The following is a 16,703-nucleotide window of genomic DNA, read 5'->3' on the forward strand; positions in this document are numbered from 1 at the left end:
CATTTCCGACAACCCTCAGGAATCTGGTTGAAAACCTATTTTCCTCTCTCCCAATCATAAAAGCATACTAGGATGCACATGGGTGAACAGGTCCATTTTACTCTTAAGTATAGACACTTTCACATCTAGCTTGCACAGACATCTTTTCTTGTTTTTCTTCTTTCCTAGCAATAGGTCCTGCCTGACTCAAAACAAACTGGTTCAAATCCGAACTTATTGCCATTAAGTTTTGTCTTATACAGTGGGCCATTCCAGCCAGTCCCTTAGGACAAACAGTAAAATCAGAGGGATCTTTCTGCCCCACATTCCATCTGTGTGGACAGCTTATCTGGGTTTCTCTTATCAGATTCTACTTGACCTGGAAATTTTCAGCATGTATCACTTTTTGGATAATAAGTCTAAGTACTACATTTTCCTATTTGTTCTCTGACTACAACCTATACCACAGATCTAGTATTATGAATGTGTTGAACAAAACTCTTCTCTAACCTTCAATGATATTGTTCCAACTCTCCTCCCATCAAAATTCCTCTTTCCTACTTTTCCAACCAGAATCATCTATTAATTGCTATCATTCAGTTCAAGTTCAGATTAAGGCCAATGGCCATCTAGCTTGAAGCCACTCTGGTCACAAACTTAGGCCCAAGTTTTTCAATGTCTACCTGGAAAGAAATGAGTTAGACCTCTCACTGGGGCCCATATAGACTGTCTGGGTATTGACACTGTCTACTCCTTATTCCACTTCCCTACACCTAGTCCCATCCCACCTAACTAGGGCCTGGATCACTTCCATAGCAATAGCCCAAAGGGATATGGTGTGTATATACAACCTTCAGCACCATCCCTTCATTTCTCTTTCTTCATCACTTACTCACTAATCCTTTCTGGAGTTAATAATGATCCAAAGTAATTTTATACAAATTTACAAACTGCAGATATGAAGTCATGCATCTTATTTTACTGTAGTCTAAACATTTTATGGAGTTATTCTCGGGTCAGAGGACTCTGTGGCAGATTTATAAAAAGAGCAAAATAAATGCTCACTGGAAAGATAAAGTAGTAGCTAGATATACTACCAGGAATATTTGACCCTAGCTGCCAAGTTTTTAACTCTGCAAATACTTGGAGTCATTAATAATGTATACTCATTTTATTCATAATTTGTAATGTTTCAGGATACCAAAAGTAATTCTAATGATGGTTGAATTTAACAAAAAATTTTAACCTTAAGACATCCACTGATCCATCTCATTCAATGGCAATATTCAACGTTAAAAGGAACATAATAACAAACATGCACACAACTGCACAGTTTTCATAAATGTCTATTTCATTACTGGTGGGTAGCGCATTTAACAGTTAAATACATTTAAATAATGTATAGGTGACTGCATGACTGCAGTATTGGTAACTAGATAAACAACCAATTCAACTAGAAACCAGCTAACAAGTAACTGTCTAAATATTTAAAATACAGCTCTTGTTTAGATCATCCTTGGTTTTGATCACCTTCAGGTGGAGGGGGAGAAGCCTGCTGGTCACACCGGAAATATATTAAGGCCAAATCTTCTGATACCCATTTCCAGAGGTTTCTTTCACCTGAATTAAGCCTCCAATTCCAGGGCAAGCCCAAGTTTGTGGCCTCCAGCATTAATGCTCTTCCCATCTACCAGGGCAGACAGTGTAAGCTTCACACCTGTAAACAAAAGCAGACAACCATCATGTACCTGCAACACCTCATGGGAGTCAGCAGTCAGCTCACAGCCTGTCCCTTTTTCTCAGTTTGTCAGATGACCTATAGTGCCAGCCACCAGAGGGCACTTGGGAGTACCTGAGAGACCAGACAATTCATTTGGCACCATCCTGAGCAAGGAAAGCATCAAGTCACAGTGTATAAAAATGTTAGTAAAGCTCAAACAGGAAAAAAAAAAAAAAACAACTGAAAATAGCTCTAGAAAATACAATCATGTTCAAATACATTATCCAGACTAAAAGACAATTTGGACCCCAGAAAAGGAAAAGCTACGATTAAGACACATTTTGGGACAAGTACGGAGATCTGCATATTAAGTATTATTTTAAACTGTTCATTTCTTTAGCTGCAAAAACGGTATTGTAGTTATGATGTCTTTAAAGTGATGCAGTTAAAAATGTCTTACTCTCGTATGTATGCTAGGGCTGATGTGTCTGTGCAAAATACACATTCAATTTGTAAGAATATATGGGTTAAAAAAAGAGAAAAGGATTATGTATACAGACAAGGAGGGAGAAAACAAACATGGTAAATGTTAGTAACTAGTCAATGTAGGGAAGATGAGTGTTCATGGCAACATTCTTTTCTTCAGGTTCAGAATAGTCAAAGCATGGGGAAAAGTTCCAAGTGCTTCAAAACCTTGCTTTTCAAATGCTGGTTCAAGAGCCAGTGACACTGGCTAAGAGCTTGTTAGAAAGACAGAACCCCATAACCCAGATCTATGTATTCTAATAAGATTCCCAAAGTGATTCATGAGCCCTTGTATTAGAGAAGTACTGCTCTGGAAAACAAGCAAGGCTCAAATTATTATGTAAAGTATGTGAGACTCTAGAGATGAAACAACCAAAGCAATGAGTGAACAATGACTGGAGAAATAAAAATTACTACACGATATTTCAGGTACAAGTGAACACAGTAAATAACCAGTCGTGTGCTTATGAAGGACAATGTTCGCATGCTAAACGATTTAGGGAAATGTCATGATAGCTACAACTTCCAAATAGTCCAGCATTAAAAAAAAAAAAAAAAAAAGGATAAAATATTGTAGCAAAAGGTAAACGTGTGTTCATTGTACTTTTGTCACTTCTTCTGTACATTTGAAAGGTTTACAAAAGAAGCTGAGAAATTAAAACTGATTTTGAAAATACTATCAGAACAATCCTTAAAACTTACCAGGTCTCAGAGTCTGAGTATAGCCCACTCCAATTAAACTAGAGTTGTTGACTTTTGCCTAAGATAAAATGCAAAAACAAATGTAAGACAAATTTTTGAATGGAGAGACAAAGGCCCTAGGTATTTCCTTATCATGCAATCATGACATGTTCACTTTTCCATGTGAGATAATAAAATTTAATATTGTATTAAGTTAAGCAAAAACCTTTCATACTGTTCATGGGGTTCTCAAGGCAAGAATATGGAAGTGGTTTGCCATTCCCTTCTCCGGTGGACCACATTTTGTCAGAACTCTCCACCATAATCTGCCCGTCTTGGGTGGCCCTACATGGCATGGCTCATAGTCTTCTTGAGCTAGACAAGGCTGTGGTCCATGTGATCAGTTTGGTTAGTTTTCTGTGATTGTGGTTTTCATTCTGTCTGCCCTCTGATGGATAAGGATAAGAGGCTTACGGAAGCTTCCTGATGAGAGAGACTGACTGAAGGGAAAACTGGGTTTTGTTCTGATGGGTGTGCCATGTTCAGTAAATCTTGAATCCAATTTTCTATTGAAGGGCAGGGCTGTGTTCCCTCCTTGTTGCTTGACCTGAGGCCAAACTATGGTGGAGGTAATGAAGATAATAGCAACCTCCTTCAAAAGGTCCCATGGAGGCACTGCTGCACTCAATGCCCTCAACCCTGCAGCAGGCCACCACCGACCCATGCCTCTGTCACAAAGCTATGTCAAAGCTATGGTTTTTCCAGTAGTCATGTATGGATGTTAGAGTTGGACTATAAAGAAAGCTGAGTGCCGAAGAATTGATGCTTTTGAACTGTGGTGTTGGAGAAGACTCTTGAGAGTCCCATGGACTGCAAGGAGATCCAACCAGTCAATCCTAAAGGAAATCAGTCCTGAATATTCATTGGAAGGACTGACACTGAAGCTCCAATACTTTGGCCACCTGATGCGAAGAACTGACTCATTGGAAAAGACCCTGATGCTGGCAAAGATTGAAGGAGGGAGAAGGGGACGACAGAGGATGAGATGGTTGGATGGCATCATTAACGTGATGGACATGAGTCTGAGTAGGCTGCAGGAGCTGGTGATGGAGAGGGAAGTCTGGTGTGCTACAGTCCATGGGGTCGCAGAGCCGGACATGACAGAGTGACTGAACTGAACTGAAGCAAAAATCAGGCCCCACTTAATTCTTATCTACTAAACTCAACTGTCAGCAGGACACAAAACTCTTGCTATCTTTGAGGATATATCTACAGACCCTAAATTGTCCACAGAGCACAAAAGCCTAAGTACTCTCATAAGAATTGTTCTTGTTGAATCTAATCTAACACAACAAAACCACACCAGAATGTGAGTAACAGAAGTTTACCAGGCTAACTACACAACATAACATACACACCACCTTCAAAATATGGCATGTGTATAGTTTAAATTTGTGACTATGACACATACTACTTTCAAGGGTCTTCCTTAAGAATCTAAACCATGCATGTTCTAAATCTCCAAATGATAAGCACTTCCTCTGAAGAAACAGACTGACTACAACTTCTTTACCTCACTTTCTTATTCTGGGTCCTGGCTGCATATAACTAGACTGTGTTTCAGAAGATGTTCCAATGGAGCACTGCTGACCAGTCCAGATCCCTACCTTCCCTGTCCAATTCCACTATTTTAGGATTTTAGTCACAGACTTTCAAAGGCTACAAGGAATTCTGGAGAGCAAGACATGGTCAGAAGCTTCTAGCTCCATTCTCTCCCACTTCTAAGACTATTAAGCCACACCAGAGGCCTATGGCTATAATGGGATCATCTCATCCCAATCTCCATGGCCTAGGTTGCCTAGCCAGGTACCTTTGCTCTTCAGCATTTTAAGTGCTATGGAAACAAAAAGGTAACAAGTAGTCTCTGGGATCAAAAGAGACTTGGAAATAATTTGACATCTACACTTTTTTGCAATGTGTATCATAATGGCCCAAACAAGAAATGATAATATACAGGCAAAAGTCACATAAACAACACTTGTACTCACTTGGCACTATAGCCAAGTCTTCATGAGCCACCAATGACCATGTGAGTTAAGTTATCTAAGGAAGAAATGCCCACCAGTAACCATCTTGTGCCAAACGAATCAAGTATGCTGAGTAGTTAAGTCATGTCCGACTCTTTGTGACCCTGTGGACTGTAGCCCGCCCAGCTCCTCTGTCCATGGAATTTTTCTAGGTAGGAATATGGGAGTGGGTTGCCCTTCCCTTCTTCAGGGGGTCTTCACAACCCAGGGATCAAACGTGCATCTCCTGCATTAGCAGGTGATTCTTCACCGCTGTGCCTCTTGGGAAGCCTGCCAAACATATCAAGAGCCCAGACAATAAAACAGCTCCTACTATTTTAGGAATCAACCACAAAACTGATGGAGTATTATTCAACGCTTCAGGGGTGATGCTAGATTACAGTAACAGCAGCACAACTTAGGTGGGATATGCTAAATACATTTCCAAATTAATCCTCTGAAGTCATTCATTGATACACAAGTCCCAAGCTGCCTTCTGCTGGTATTAAACCTGTGAGTGTGCCAGAGACATACACTTGCAGAGAACAGCAATGCAGCTACCACAGCATAGTGTGAATCCTGAGGGTTTTACTGCTAAGGTGTAGTTAGAAACAGAGGAGGGGAAAATAAATGAATCACTGTTTTGCCAATGGGAAAAAGCATTCTGGGTGCTTCTCATTCTCTCTGACAACAACTCTACTAAGATAAAACAAGAATGGGATTAAAACTTAATTGCCTTAATTATTAAAACATATTGTCCCCAGGAATGAAGACCATTTTATGTAACAGAAGTAACTCTCATGAAGGTTTAACTCTCATTCCAGTACAGTGCCTGACCTGTAACCAACCAACATACAGAACAGTTGCTGATCTGCCTGAAATTGTAGCCAGTGCTCCACACCCTCAGACACTGTGTACTCCCCTCCTACCACAATCCACTGTGACTGAAGGAAGAAACAGCATAAAGAGTCCAAGGACAGGACTAGCGGGGCCATGCAACTCAATTAACCTGAGATAAAAGGGAGGAAATTCCTGTAGGACTTCCAGTGCTAAAGGTGGGATAGTCTCAGGCAAAGCAAAATAAGCTATCTGGACATCCTAGACAGGAGGGAAATTGAAAGACTTGCATGTCTTTCAATGGACTTGCATGTCCAGTCCTGGACTACGCCTCCTTTCTTCCCTCCCTAGCAGTGGACTAAGTCCTCCTCTCCAAGTTTTAGTTTCTTCACCTGCAAAACAGCATGTGTACCGTACCACTGGTTGCTGAGATCAAATCAGAAGATATTTTGTAAACCATTAGAGTCAGACACAAAGTAACATAATATTATTACTTCCCAACAAGAATGAGAACTGCCCGGGGCCCAAAACATTGGCTTCCAGGGGCCTGGACAGGATTGGGGCATAGTTATCATCTATATTATTTCAGTGGGCTTCCCAGGTGGCTCAGACAGTAAAGAATCTGCCTGCAATGCAGAAGATCTGGGTTTAATTCCTGGGTCAGGATGATCCCCTGGAGAAAGGAATGGCAACAGTATTCTTGCCTGGAGAACCCCACTGACAAAGGGCCTGATAGGCTACAGTCCATGGGGTCACAGAGGGTCAGACACGACTGAGCGACCAACACTTTCACTTTTCGTACCACTTCAGTAGCTTTGAGGTTAATTAAAACACACTCCTGTGGCCTGGATATCAAACATCTAACACTATCTCCAAAGAAAAAACAGCATTCCAAGCTCTAATCTCAATCTGTGTATAAACTGGGAAGTGAGTGAACCACAGTTACAATTTTCAACACAATCTAATATACCCAAAGATTAAATCCCACAATGAAAATCCCATTCTAAACCCACAAGAGTACTTACAGAAATGGAAGCAGTGGGATCCAACTGGTATTTAGCTGCAATTCCAAAGCGAGTGCAGTTGGTTCCTGATGTCCAAGCAAGGTTTACTGAAGTATCAAGATCTTCACATACTTTCTGATAAATTGATCCTCCAAATTCTGTACCATCATTGCTATGAGATATTTTAAATTAGTCAGTCTAGACTAGACAATGTAATACTGTCTAAAGCACATGGCTGACACTATAGCATTACATTTAAATAAAAGCCATTGCTTACATGGGTCTCTACTGTTTCACTGAAAACTTAGTTTTAAAAACATGAATTGAAAAAAAAAAAATTAAAAAAAAATAAAAATAAAAACATGAATTGGTCAAATAAATCATGGTATATCCATTCAGCAGAATTACCACGCAGCCACTGACAATCACTAAGAATACATAATGCTATAGGAAAATGATCATAATACATTACAATGTAGTGGAGAAGGTTATGAAACAGTCTTTCTGGTGTGTATTTTATATACACACATATAAAAAGGTGAAACATCAAAGCATTAATAGTTAACAAAAATTATACATCTAGATGGTGGGATTATGGACAATTCTGGTTTTCTTCTTTTACTTCTGTTTCATACCAATTCATCATTTTTGTAAGGGAAAAAATTCTTTAAGTCCTTTCCACATGTACATTTACTTTGGGTTAAGAAAAAACTCTATACACTTTAGGCAATCCTATCAAATGAGCACCTTACACATCACAGACAATTAAATGAAAGCACTAGTACAATTTGGCAGTATCTTAGCTTTTTTTTTCCTGGCCACACTGTGCAGCTTGTGGGATCTCAGTTCCCCGCCCATGGACTCAACTCAAGCCATGGCAGTGAAAGTGCCAAATCCTAACCACTAGACCACCAAGGAGCCCCTGTCTTAGCCTCTTCCAAAAATCCCAAGCACATCAAGCCTCATGTGAAATGAACATTTACTCTCTCAGCACCAAAATTCAGAGTAACGTTTTTTATACAGAGTAACATTTCTACACACTTCTGAGAGGGCACTCAAGAAATGCCCAAAGATGATCTTTTTATGTTAAGAGAACTCCTTTAGGTTGTACCAAGATTCAGTGATGAGAGGAAAGAGCAACACCACTCTGAGGTTCCTCATCATAATATCCCAAAAAAGAAATACTCACACATTAGTGTGTAGCTGGAAGTCCCCAGTCCTGTAGCCCACTGCAAAGTTATTCCTTGTCAGCTTTGATTTGGCACTGTCAAAGGTCATCTGGTACCCGGCAAGCCAGCCCTCATAACCAAAGACAGCTGAACCGTGGATTGCAGGTCCAGCAAAATCAAAGTCAACATCACAACCAAGGTTTATACATTCCCTCTTGTAAGAAGACTTGATTTTACCACTTTTCTTTCTAGAAAAAGAACAAACTGACTTAAAACTGATGCCAGTAAGAAAGATTTACAGAGGGTACAAAACAGATTTAAATGAATCTCATTATAATGGGGAGTAGAGACATACTTCATTGTTTTATTGAAGTTCACTTTATAGTGCTTCCCCACACACACACGAATTGAGGGTTTACAGCAATCCTGCATCAAGCAAATCTGCTGGTGTTTTTTCCAATAGCATTGGTTCACTTTGTGCCTCTGTGTCACGTTTTGGTAATTCTCACATTTCAAACATTTTTATTATTATTATGTTTGTAACAGTAATCTGTGGTCACTGATCTTTTGATGTTACTACTGAAGGCTCAGATGAAGGTTGGCATTTTAAATATTTTTTAATTAAGGTATCAATTCAGTCGCTCAGTTGTGTCTGACTGCAACTCCATGGACTGCAGCACGCCAGGCTTTCCTCAAACTCAAGTCCATCAAGCCAGTGATGCCATCCAAATTAAGGTATGTATATTGTTTTTTCCCCCAACATAATGCTATTTTACACTTACTAGTCAATAATCTAGTGTAAATGGAACTTTTTATATCCACTGGGAAAGTAGAAAATTTGGAAGACTTGTTTTTTCACAATATTCACTTTACTACAGTGATTTGGAACCAAACTTCCAATATCTCTAAGGTATGCCTCCAAACAGGTAGCAAGATAAACATAAGAGGCTAAAAAAAGAAACAAAACAAAACAAAACAAAACAAAAACCCACAGCTCAATGAACTAAAAGACAAAGGCACTTGGGGTGACTAGATTGCCACCACTATAGGAAGAATGCTTTGCAGAGCTGCTATCAGTCACAAAAATCTATTAAAAAAAAATGTTCATTCCAAGTTAATGCCACAATGATAAAAGGCAGATAGTTGAAGGCAAGCCAAGAACCATACTGCTCATGCTCCAAAGGTAGAAACAGAAATTTGCCCACACACGGCATCTGAATGTGCACCTTCCTTAAATACACTGAAGAAAGTTTTAAACTTAAAGCAGATAAAAATGCCCATGCTTACCCTGTGTTTGGTGAAAAGGTGGTATCAAATGTCAGTTTCAAACCTTGGCAAATCTATTTCAAGAGAAAAAGAATTTGTTTTCAGTTTATTTCCTTTTTGAAATAAATAATACTAAATACACTATAATTAATAATACTGAATACAATAATATATATAATAGTATATAATAATAATACTAAATACAAAAATAATCAATACTAAAGCACATTTTCAAAATGTTACCTGGTCTTCAATAGCGATTTCTGTTCCCAGAGTGTTATCAGTGTTCCACTTTTCTGTGAAAGTCAGACCATATTCACACCATTTATATTTGGTCTCCAAGGTCCCAGTAACTTTACCAGTGTCTGTATTAGATGAACCAGATGTTGAGAATTCCTAACAAGACAATAAAAAAGTTCAAGAACTTTCTCATACGCCTAGAATAATAAACTTTCTAACTTACACAAACCCCACTGAAACACTTAGTAATTCACTAATCCCTTTTTCTAGCTTCCCAAACACTCCTAACCCTCTGCTACTGAGTAAATTACAAGAGTGACAAACTAGCCTGTTAATTATTGACTACCATCTTGTCACCGCTGACATTTTCAACCAACGGATCAAGTTACTTGAATATGATTCTCAAGTGAACAATAAACTATAAAGTTTTTAAGGAAATTTCTGCTAAAGTGATTCTGAGTTTCGAAAAAAAAAAAAAAAATCAGTGGGGAGTGAGGAATAGTGAATGGGTATTTTAGAACTGCTTCCCATCTACCTGATATTCGATGAAACACTAAATAGGTCAATATGGCTAATCATAGACTCCCTCCATTAAAATCAGTTTATACACAATTTACTATGAAATGGTCCCTGAAAATCCCTAAAAGGAAAGCACTCCACTGAAAGAATCTACGACATAAACAAAGTTTTTAATTCTTTGGTAACCTCAATATTCTGTTTTTCTGACATAGTCTTCATCAGGTTTTATGCCTTTCCTATCACCTTTCACATTTTCAATAAAAGTAAAAAAAAAAAAAAATAGGTGGAGGGTAATTCCCTGTAACTGGTTCATATCATCCATAATATAAACTATACTCTGTAGAACTATACTCAGTAGAGAAAAATCTGTGCAGTGACTGATTTGAAATACATCATATAATCTTCTGTTTGGAGCAAATATAAATAACTTGCCAATCCCTAACTGTACACCAACTGAAAAGGAAGGTATAATATGGAAAGAGCTTATCTGAAATTTAAAATCTGCTACAGATAATCCAGAAATCTAATCTTTATGAGCTTAGTATACAGGCAAGCAGTTGAACTCTTCCAAGATAAAATATTAAAATGCCTTGAGGGTTCTAATTTGACTACCAATGTTATACTCTATATGGGAAAGCCAAATTTAAAAATGGCTGATCTGAACTTATTAGAGATAAGAAGAGAATTTCAACCTGAAATTGAGATACTTGCAGAATGTGGAGATATCTAAAACTGTATCCATTGGAGAACAGACCAATCATCTTTCACTTACAAAACATCATTTGTGTAACTGCTGCTCTGCAGTGACACAGACTCAATTCTTTAGATCTTATATACTATTTCCTCAAATTAGATGCTTTCATTAATAGAAACTGAGTCAAAGCTTGACACTCAATGCCCACAAGTAAAAAGCACCAGATTGTGTTAGCAAGGAACACTGGATGTAAAATTAGGGGTCCTGATATCAAGTTCTGGCTGGCATTTACTAAATGAGTAACACTAAGGAAGACACTTTTCCGGGTCTCAGTTACTGCAACTTTAAAAAAGTTTAAACCTCCTACCTCTGGAGGATTAAATGGGTCTGATTCTGTGAAAGTTTTGCCTATTTTCACGTGCTCCACACAAAAGGAAAGCATTATTAAAACAATATAAAATATATGGAGCTGTGTTCTAACAGATACTTGAAATGTTAAGTATGTATGAATATCTATTCTTAACCCTGAGTGACAATGATTAATGATTCTTGAGGCCCCACCCACTGCCATCCAACAGCCCATAGACTGAGCTTATACACATGCTGAGTAAATGCCTAGGAATGCTCAAGACACAAAACGAAGATCACACTATGATCTGGGACCAGAATTGGGTCAGATGACACCACTGGTAGAGCTTGTATCTTTCACTCCTCATGAAGACACTTAGGCTTCTACATTCTAGGGTAACCCAGACATCTTTGCAATTCAGGTGAGAAAACAGAACCAGGTATTAATGGGACTTGGGGCCAGGTACCTATTTTAAGATCAGTACAATGTTTTTGAATTACATACATTAAATGTAAACTAAAACATACTGTATCTAATCAAGTTTCTATAAACCCTTCACGTTCTTAAGTCTAACTTCATAAAATTCCTGTCCACGATAAGCCTTTCCTTTCAAACAAAGATTTTGATTTATCAAACAATCTAGTACTAAATATACTGCTCTGATTATTCCCCAGTTTATAAAGTTAATTTTGTCCCTTCAGCCAGCAAGTAAAATTTTAAACACTAGAGCAAGTAAAATTTTAAACACTAGAACTGAATCTTCTACTTTTTTTTAGAAGGACTTTTGTGTTTCAGCAACTTGTTTAAAAGGGGCCAACAAGTTCAAAGAGTGAACACAAACACACACCAAGTCACTGCTCTCTGTAACCTGTTACCCTGAGCTAGTAAGTCACTCATCCACACTAAATACTCAGGCTTCCTTTCTGACCAAGAAAACCAAATAGATGTGACCAATATAAAACCCCAGAAATCCAAATCTAGGCATTAAGAAACTATAAAATTATTAATTTAAGTAAATACCAATTGGATACACTAAGGGAGTTAACTATAGAAAGAATTTATCAAAATAATCAATAACATTCAATATGCACACACTATACCCATCTCCTAAAGAATCTCAAAAAATTTCAGGAGAAAAAAAATCACACAAAATTTAATTTTACTTTACTCTCTTTGAGGGAGTTTGTTAGGCAGAATCAAGACATCCAAATATCAAATTATTAACCTCTTTAAAAATACTCAAATTTAAGACTGTCTAAATTCACAAAATACAAGTGGAAATTTCCCCCAAAGGAGGGCTGCTAGATTATGACCATTATATAAATAATATGTACACTCAAATTAAGAGTTATTGAATATTTTTACACCCAAAACTCTTTAAGTATTTTTTCTTTTTTCAAAAGATATTTATTTATCTATTCATTTGCCTGTGTTGGGTCTCAGCTGCAGCATACAAGATCCTCTTTTTAGTTAGAGCATGCAGAATCCTTTCATTGTGGCATATGGGATCTAGTTCCCTGACCAGGGATCAAACCCAAGCCCCCTATACTGGGAACATGAAGTTTTAGCCACTGGACCAACAGGAAATCCCTCTGAATGCTTTTCAAAGGTATTAAATGGGTTATAAAAAAGTGTGACAAGTTTGCAATCTTACTGAGTAAACAAAATACCACAAGACTAAGTGTCTTTTCTGAATTTCTTATGCATACCAAGTAATATGGCAAAACACATGAAAATCAGAAATCATATCTAAAGCCAAAATAAATCAAGATAAGATTCTCTTAAAATGAAATTATCTTTTGCCTCTTCTTTAAAATGGGTAGACATCTTTCAGTTATGACTATTTTATGTGTTAAAAAGTTACATAAATGTTTGTCAGAACTTATTAAATACCTAATACTCACCACACCACTGCACGACTTTGTTTTCACATCCAGTTTCACCAACCCAAAACCTTCAAGTAGAAAGCAAAAAAGAACAAAATGATTCTTTTGTACAAAAAGACGCATACCAATGGCTAACTCCACATTAAAAAAAAAAAAAAATTCACATATTTAGAGGAAGATAAATATGTGTTAATACACAGTATTTAAATGAAAACAACTTTAAGTATTCTATAAACTAACATGTAAAGGACAAAACATCTCCAGGAAGCTTTGCCTAACCTGTCGATGTGTATTTGGCACCCACCCTCAAAAATGCTTTCAAATCATTTTTAACAAAGCACGTACTAAAGAATGCTTTTCAAACCTAAATATCAGATCAATCGATTCAATTTAAATACGAGAATTGTCAACAACTTATTATAATACAAGCATTTACAACATTTGTCCCAAAGGCATAGTGCACTTTGGGATTAATAATCTAAACAACTTCAAAAGAAGCTAAAATGGTAGGGAGGGTGGGATATAGAACAAAATCTTCAAGAAAACCCAAATTTATTTGAAAAACCCCATAATCCTTTAGGAGTCACCACCATAAAAGCCAAAAACAGTAAAAAAAAAACATAATTCTAGTCAACCAAGGCCTAAACTGTATCACTGACAGTAAATAAAAGCAGAAAAACATTTTTTTTCCTTAAAGGTAAATTTCTTGAACTAAAGAAGGAAAAACTGGAGAAAACTGTGATGGAGGGGGAATGCCGACTGTTACAGAACTCTTTCACCAGAAAAGTTATCTGAAGAAATTATTAATTTCACCAAGCTGTCCAAACTTACACATTTTCACTTTTAATCTAAAATTTTTTAAACAGTTCTTACCAAATCCTTTGTTGAAAATATCTCTGGCAGCTTTGCCAAGGTCAGCATAGGATGGAGGAATACACATTGCTGGTGGGAAGAAACATTCCTGTGTTAATGTCCTTGTTCTCCCAGTCTGCCCAGAAACTACCTTAGGACCCACTGCTATCATTAAATCCAAGCAGGCCAACTTGGTTTTGAAACCACTAGAAGCTACACTAAAACTACAATAAACCTCCATGAGGGAGACATCAGCACCAAAGGCTTATTTCTAAAATGGATAATAACAGTTAAGTAACTATACAAACTTGGGAAACTCCCTCCAGACTTCCTATTCCTAAATTTACACAGTGCTTATAACCTCACTTCCTAGGACGAGACTGTAGTACAAAGAATTGAACACATACACATATATACCTATACATAAAGATATATCTGCCAAAATTCACTGGAATGGGCCGATTTAACCAAATGAGACAAAATAAAATACTAAGACGTGTCCCCTTCCCTCCCCCATTCATCCTTTAGTATCCGCACAGAGGCCAAAACAATTTTATAGAATGGAAAGAAAAAGGTAAACCTAAACATTGGAATTTAAAAAAAAAAAAAATGCAGCTATTTACGTTTAACTCAAGCGTCTGCATCAACTAAACATCCAATACACTTTAAACATATTAATATGACACTCAAGTCCTCGGCCAATGCTATGAGGCTTAAGGGCAAGCAATCTGAGCTCGCCACACCAGCTCATTCATTCTACATAGCACGTCCACACCCTTAGGAGCACATGTAATGACCTTGCGCTCTCAGAAGTCGGGTTACTACTTCCTCTGAAAAAGTGACCGGCCCAATCCTCCAAAGGCTGAATCCGACAATTAATAACTTTTTGCTTCTGAGTTCAAACTCATGTCCAAGAACTGAAGGTGAATGCGGCCACAGACTAACTCCCCAGGCCTAGTCCCCCTTTTCGAAATTCATGCCACTCACACCCTGCTCCGCAGAGCCAGGGAAGTCAAACAGTGGACTGGCTACCCAAAGGGGTGAGTTTACAAGCCCTTGGAAAGATACGGGGAAAGAAGCTGCGGTTTTCTGGTCAACAGGCTTCGGCTGCCCAGACACCGCCGCCCCACCCCGCAGAGAACCCCGCTCCACTTACACCGCGCGTAGTTCTGTCCGTGGGTCGCCATGGCGAGGCCGAGGGGAGAGGTGATCTGAGGGAGGGACAAGAAGTGCGGTCAGCGGGGGTCAAAAGCGAATCGAGGGGCCAGAAGGGGGTCTCAGACATCGGCAAGAGGGGCCGCGGGGCAGCGCGGCCATCTTAGGGAGTCAGGGCCGACCCCGAGTCCGACTCAGGCGTCCTGCTTGGCCGCCGGGGCCTAGGGCCAGGGTCCGAGTGAGGCGGGCGTGGTGGTACCTGGTGGTCTCCGGGGGGGAAGGGAAGGCGCCGCTGCCGCTCCGCTAGCAGCTGAGGCCGCTCGGCTCGCTCGGCGTCGGGCTGCAGCTGCCGCGGCTGGAGGGCGAAGTGAAGGAGACACCGTTCCGCCCGTCGCAACCCTGTCCTCCCCCCGCCAGGACCCTGCCGCTGCCCCTGGGGCTGCCCGCCGCGCCTGTCCCCGCAGCGCCGCCCGCTGCTCACTCCAACCGGCTCCAAAACGACCACGTGTTCCGAGCGCACCCGTTCACTTGGGGTGGACCGCCTCGGTCCCTCGGCGGGGGCCGGGAAAGTAGAAGCTCCCGGACCTCGGGTCAGGCAGCGACGAGGGCAGCCCCAGAGGCGAGGGGGCGGGGAACGGCGGAGGCAGCGCGGGGGGTAACGCGCGGGTGGGGGATGGGGTGGAGGCCCCGCGCGCGCACGTCATGGGCGGGGCGGGGCGTCAGGCGCGTGCCTGCGGGGGGCTCGGCGTGACTGGGCGCGGCTGCACACCCCGCGGTCACGTACATCGCTCCAGCTCCCCTTCTCCCGTGTTTCGCACACCCTGCAGAGCCAATCCCCAGTCTAGGAAGGAGTCAGCTGAGCACTACTTCTTTTACACTGAGCGTGTGCAGCGTGCGCTTCTGAAAAACTCTGTGTGTCTCCTGGCCCAGGGAGAAAGAAGTGGAGCACAGGCGCACCTCCTGCCCCTCGGGCACTCCCTATCTTCGTCCCGCCTCCCACCACGGTGCAATTGTCCTGCTGAGCGGGACTCGACCTGAGAAGCTCTCTTGGGCTGCCCCTCCCTGAACAAACTTGAGCCTGTCTCGGGGTGCCCCGCCTTGCCTCGATCCCCCGGCCCCACCCGGGCTAAGGCCCTAGGGTTCCTTTTCTGCCGCCTCTGTCCGGGTTAGAGGTAAGATTGCCTTACACGCTCAGAGAACCGAAGATGTTTTAATGAGTCAATCCTGCTGGAAATTTTAGGAAACATGCTGAACAAGCATTAGAACACTGCACTCAAGTTCACTGGGTGTGCAAGAAGAGTGGGAGAACCAAGGGAATAAAAAACGGAGCCGTCTAATGAGATGTAAGTAGAGTCAGTTTAGGCTTCGGAATCTATCGCCAATATCAGCAATTTATCCCCTCTGTACCCCAGCTTCTTTTAAGTTTAAATGAGATGAAGTGGTCTTTAATAGTCATTAACAAAATTCCCGGACTCTAGCTCTGAAAGTCACCTCTGCTCAAATGCTGCCAAGGTTCCATGTCCTCCTAAACCAGGAAAAAAGGATAATTAGATAGGCTTCCACAATGCAAACCTGAATAAAAAGCTGCAGGCTGATGAATTTCCCTCCCAGAGCAACCCCAGCCAGCAATCTTGCTTCGTTGTGGTTGGGATTAGTCATTGTAAAGGGTAAGAAGGAAGTAAGAGTCTTTGCTGGTAAGAGTTCAAGCACTAGAAGTGAAGTGAAGTGAGGTGAAAGTCTTTCAGTCATGTCCGACTCTTT

At 40.3% G+C, this 16,703-nt stretch overlaps 1 protein-coding gene across 6 annotated transcripts; it reads right to left on the reverse strand.

Annotated features, from left to right (window-relative positions):
- Window positions 1–1,309: 1,309 nt before the first annotated feature.
- VDAC2 (voltage dependent anion channel 2) lies at window positions 1,310–15,551 on the reverse strand. Of its 6 annotated transcripts, none has more exons than XM_081564725.1 (11): window positions 15,463–15,551; window positions 15,202–15,297; window positions 14,944–14,998; window positions 13,809–13,877; window positions 12,954–13,003; window positions 9,491–9,643; window positions 9,269–9,321; window positions 8,002–8,229; window positions 6,834–6,984; window positions 2,927–2,984; window positions 1,310–1,696 (listed from the first exon to the last, which is right to left on the reverse strand). In XM_081564725.1, exons 3-11 carry the CDS (start codon window positions 14,972–14,974, stop codon window positions 1,605–1,607), a joined length of 885 nt encoding a protein of 294 aa, XP_081420851.1. In that variant the 5' UTR covers window positions 14,975–14,998; window positions 15,202–15,297; window positions 15,463–15,551; the 3' UTR covers window positions 1,310–1,604. The 6 variants fall into 6 exon arrangements, with proteins under 6 accessions (XP_081420851.1, XP_081420861.1, XP_081420842.1 ...); XM_081564735.1 differs by having other exon boundaries at window positions 15,424–15,551; XM_081564716.1 differs by lacking the exon at window positions 15,202–15,297.
- Between the last annotated feature and the right edge of the window lie 1,152 nt (window positions 15,552–16,703).

Source organism: Giraffa tippelskirchi, chromosome 2, assembly GCF_054371585.1.
Source record: "Giraffa tippelskirchi isolate mGirTip1 chromosome 2, T2T-mGirTip1v1.2.pri, whole genome shotgun sequence".
Classification (NCBI taxonomy): Eukaryota; Metazoa; Chordata; class Mammalia; order Artiodactyla; family Giraffidae; genus Giraffa; species Giraffa tippelskirchi.

What these genes read in the sequence shown, in the direction of transcription:
- VDAC2 (XM_081564706.1), bottom strand. Translation starts at nt 14,538, where the DNA reads ATGAGCTGGTGTGGCGAGCTCAGATTGCTTGCCCTTAAGCCTCATAGC. An exon ending in CAAAGTCGTGCAGTGGTGTG is followed by an intron (nt 9,644 to 12,953) that starts GTGAGTATTAGG and finishes TTGTCTTGTTAG; the next exon opens with GAATTCTCAACATCTGGTTC. An exon ending in TACTCAGACTCTGAGACCTG is followed by an intron (nt 1,697 to 2,926) that starts GTAAGTTTTAAG and finishes TTTTGTTTACAG; the next exon opens with GTGTGAAGCTTACACTGTCT.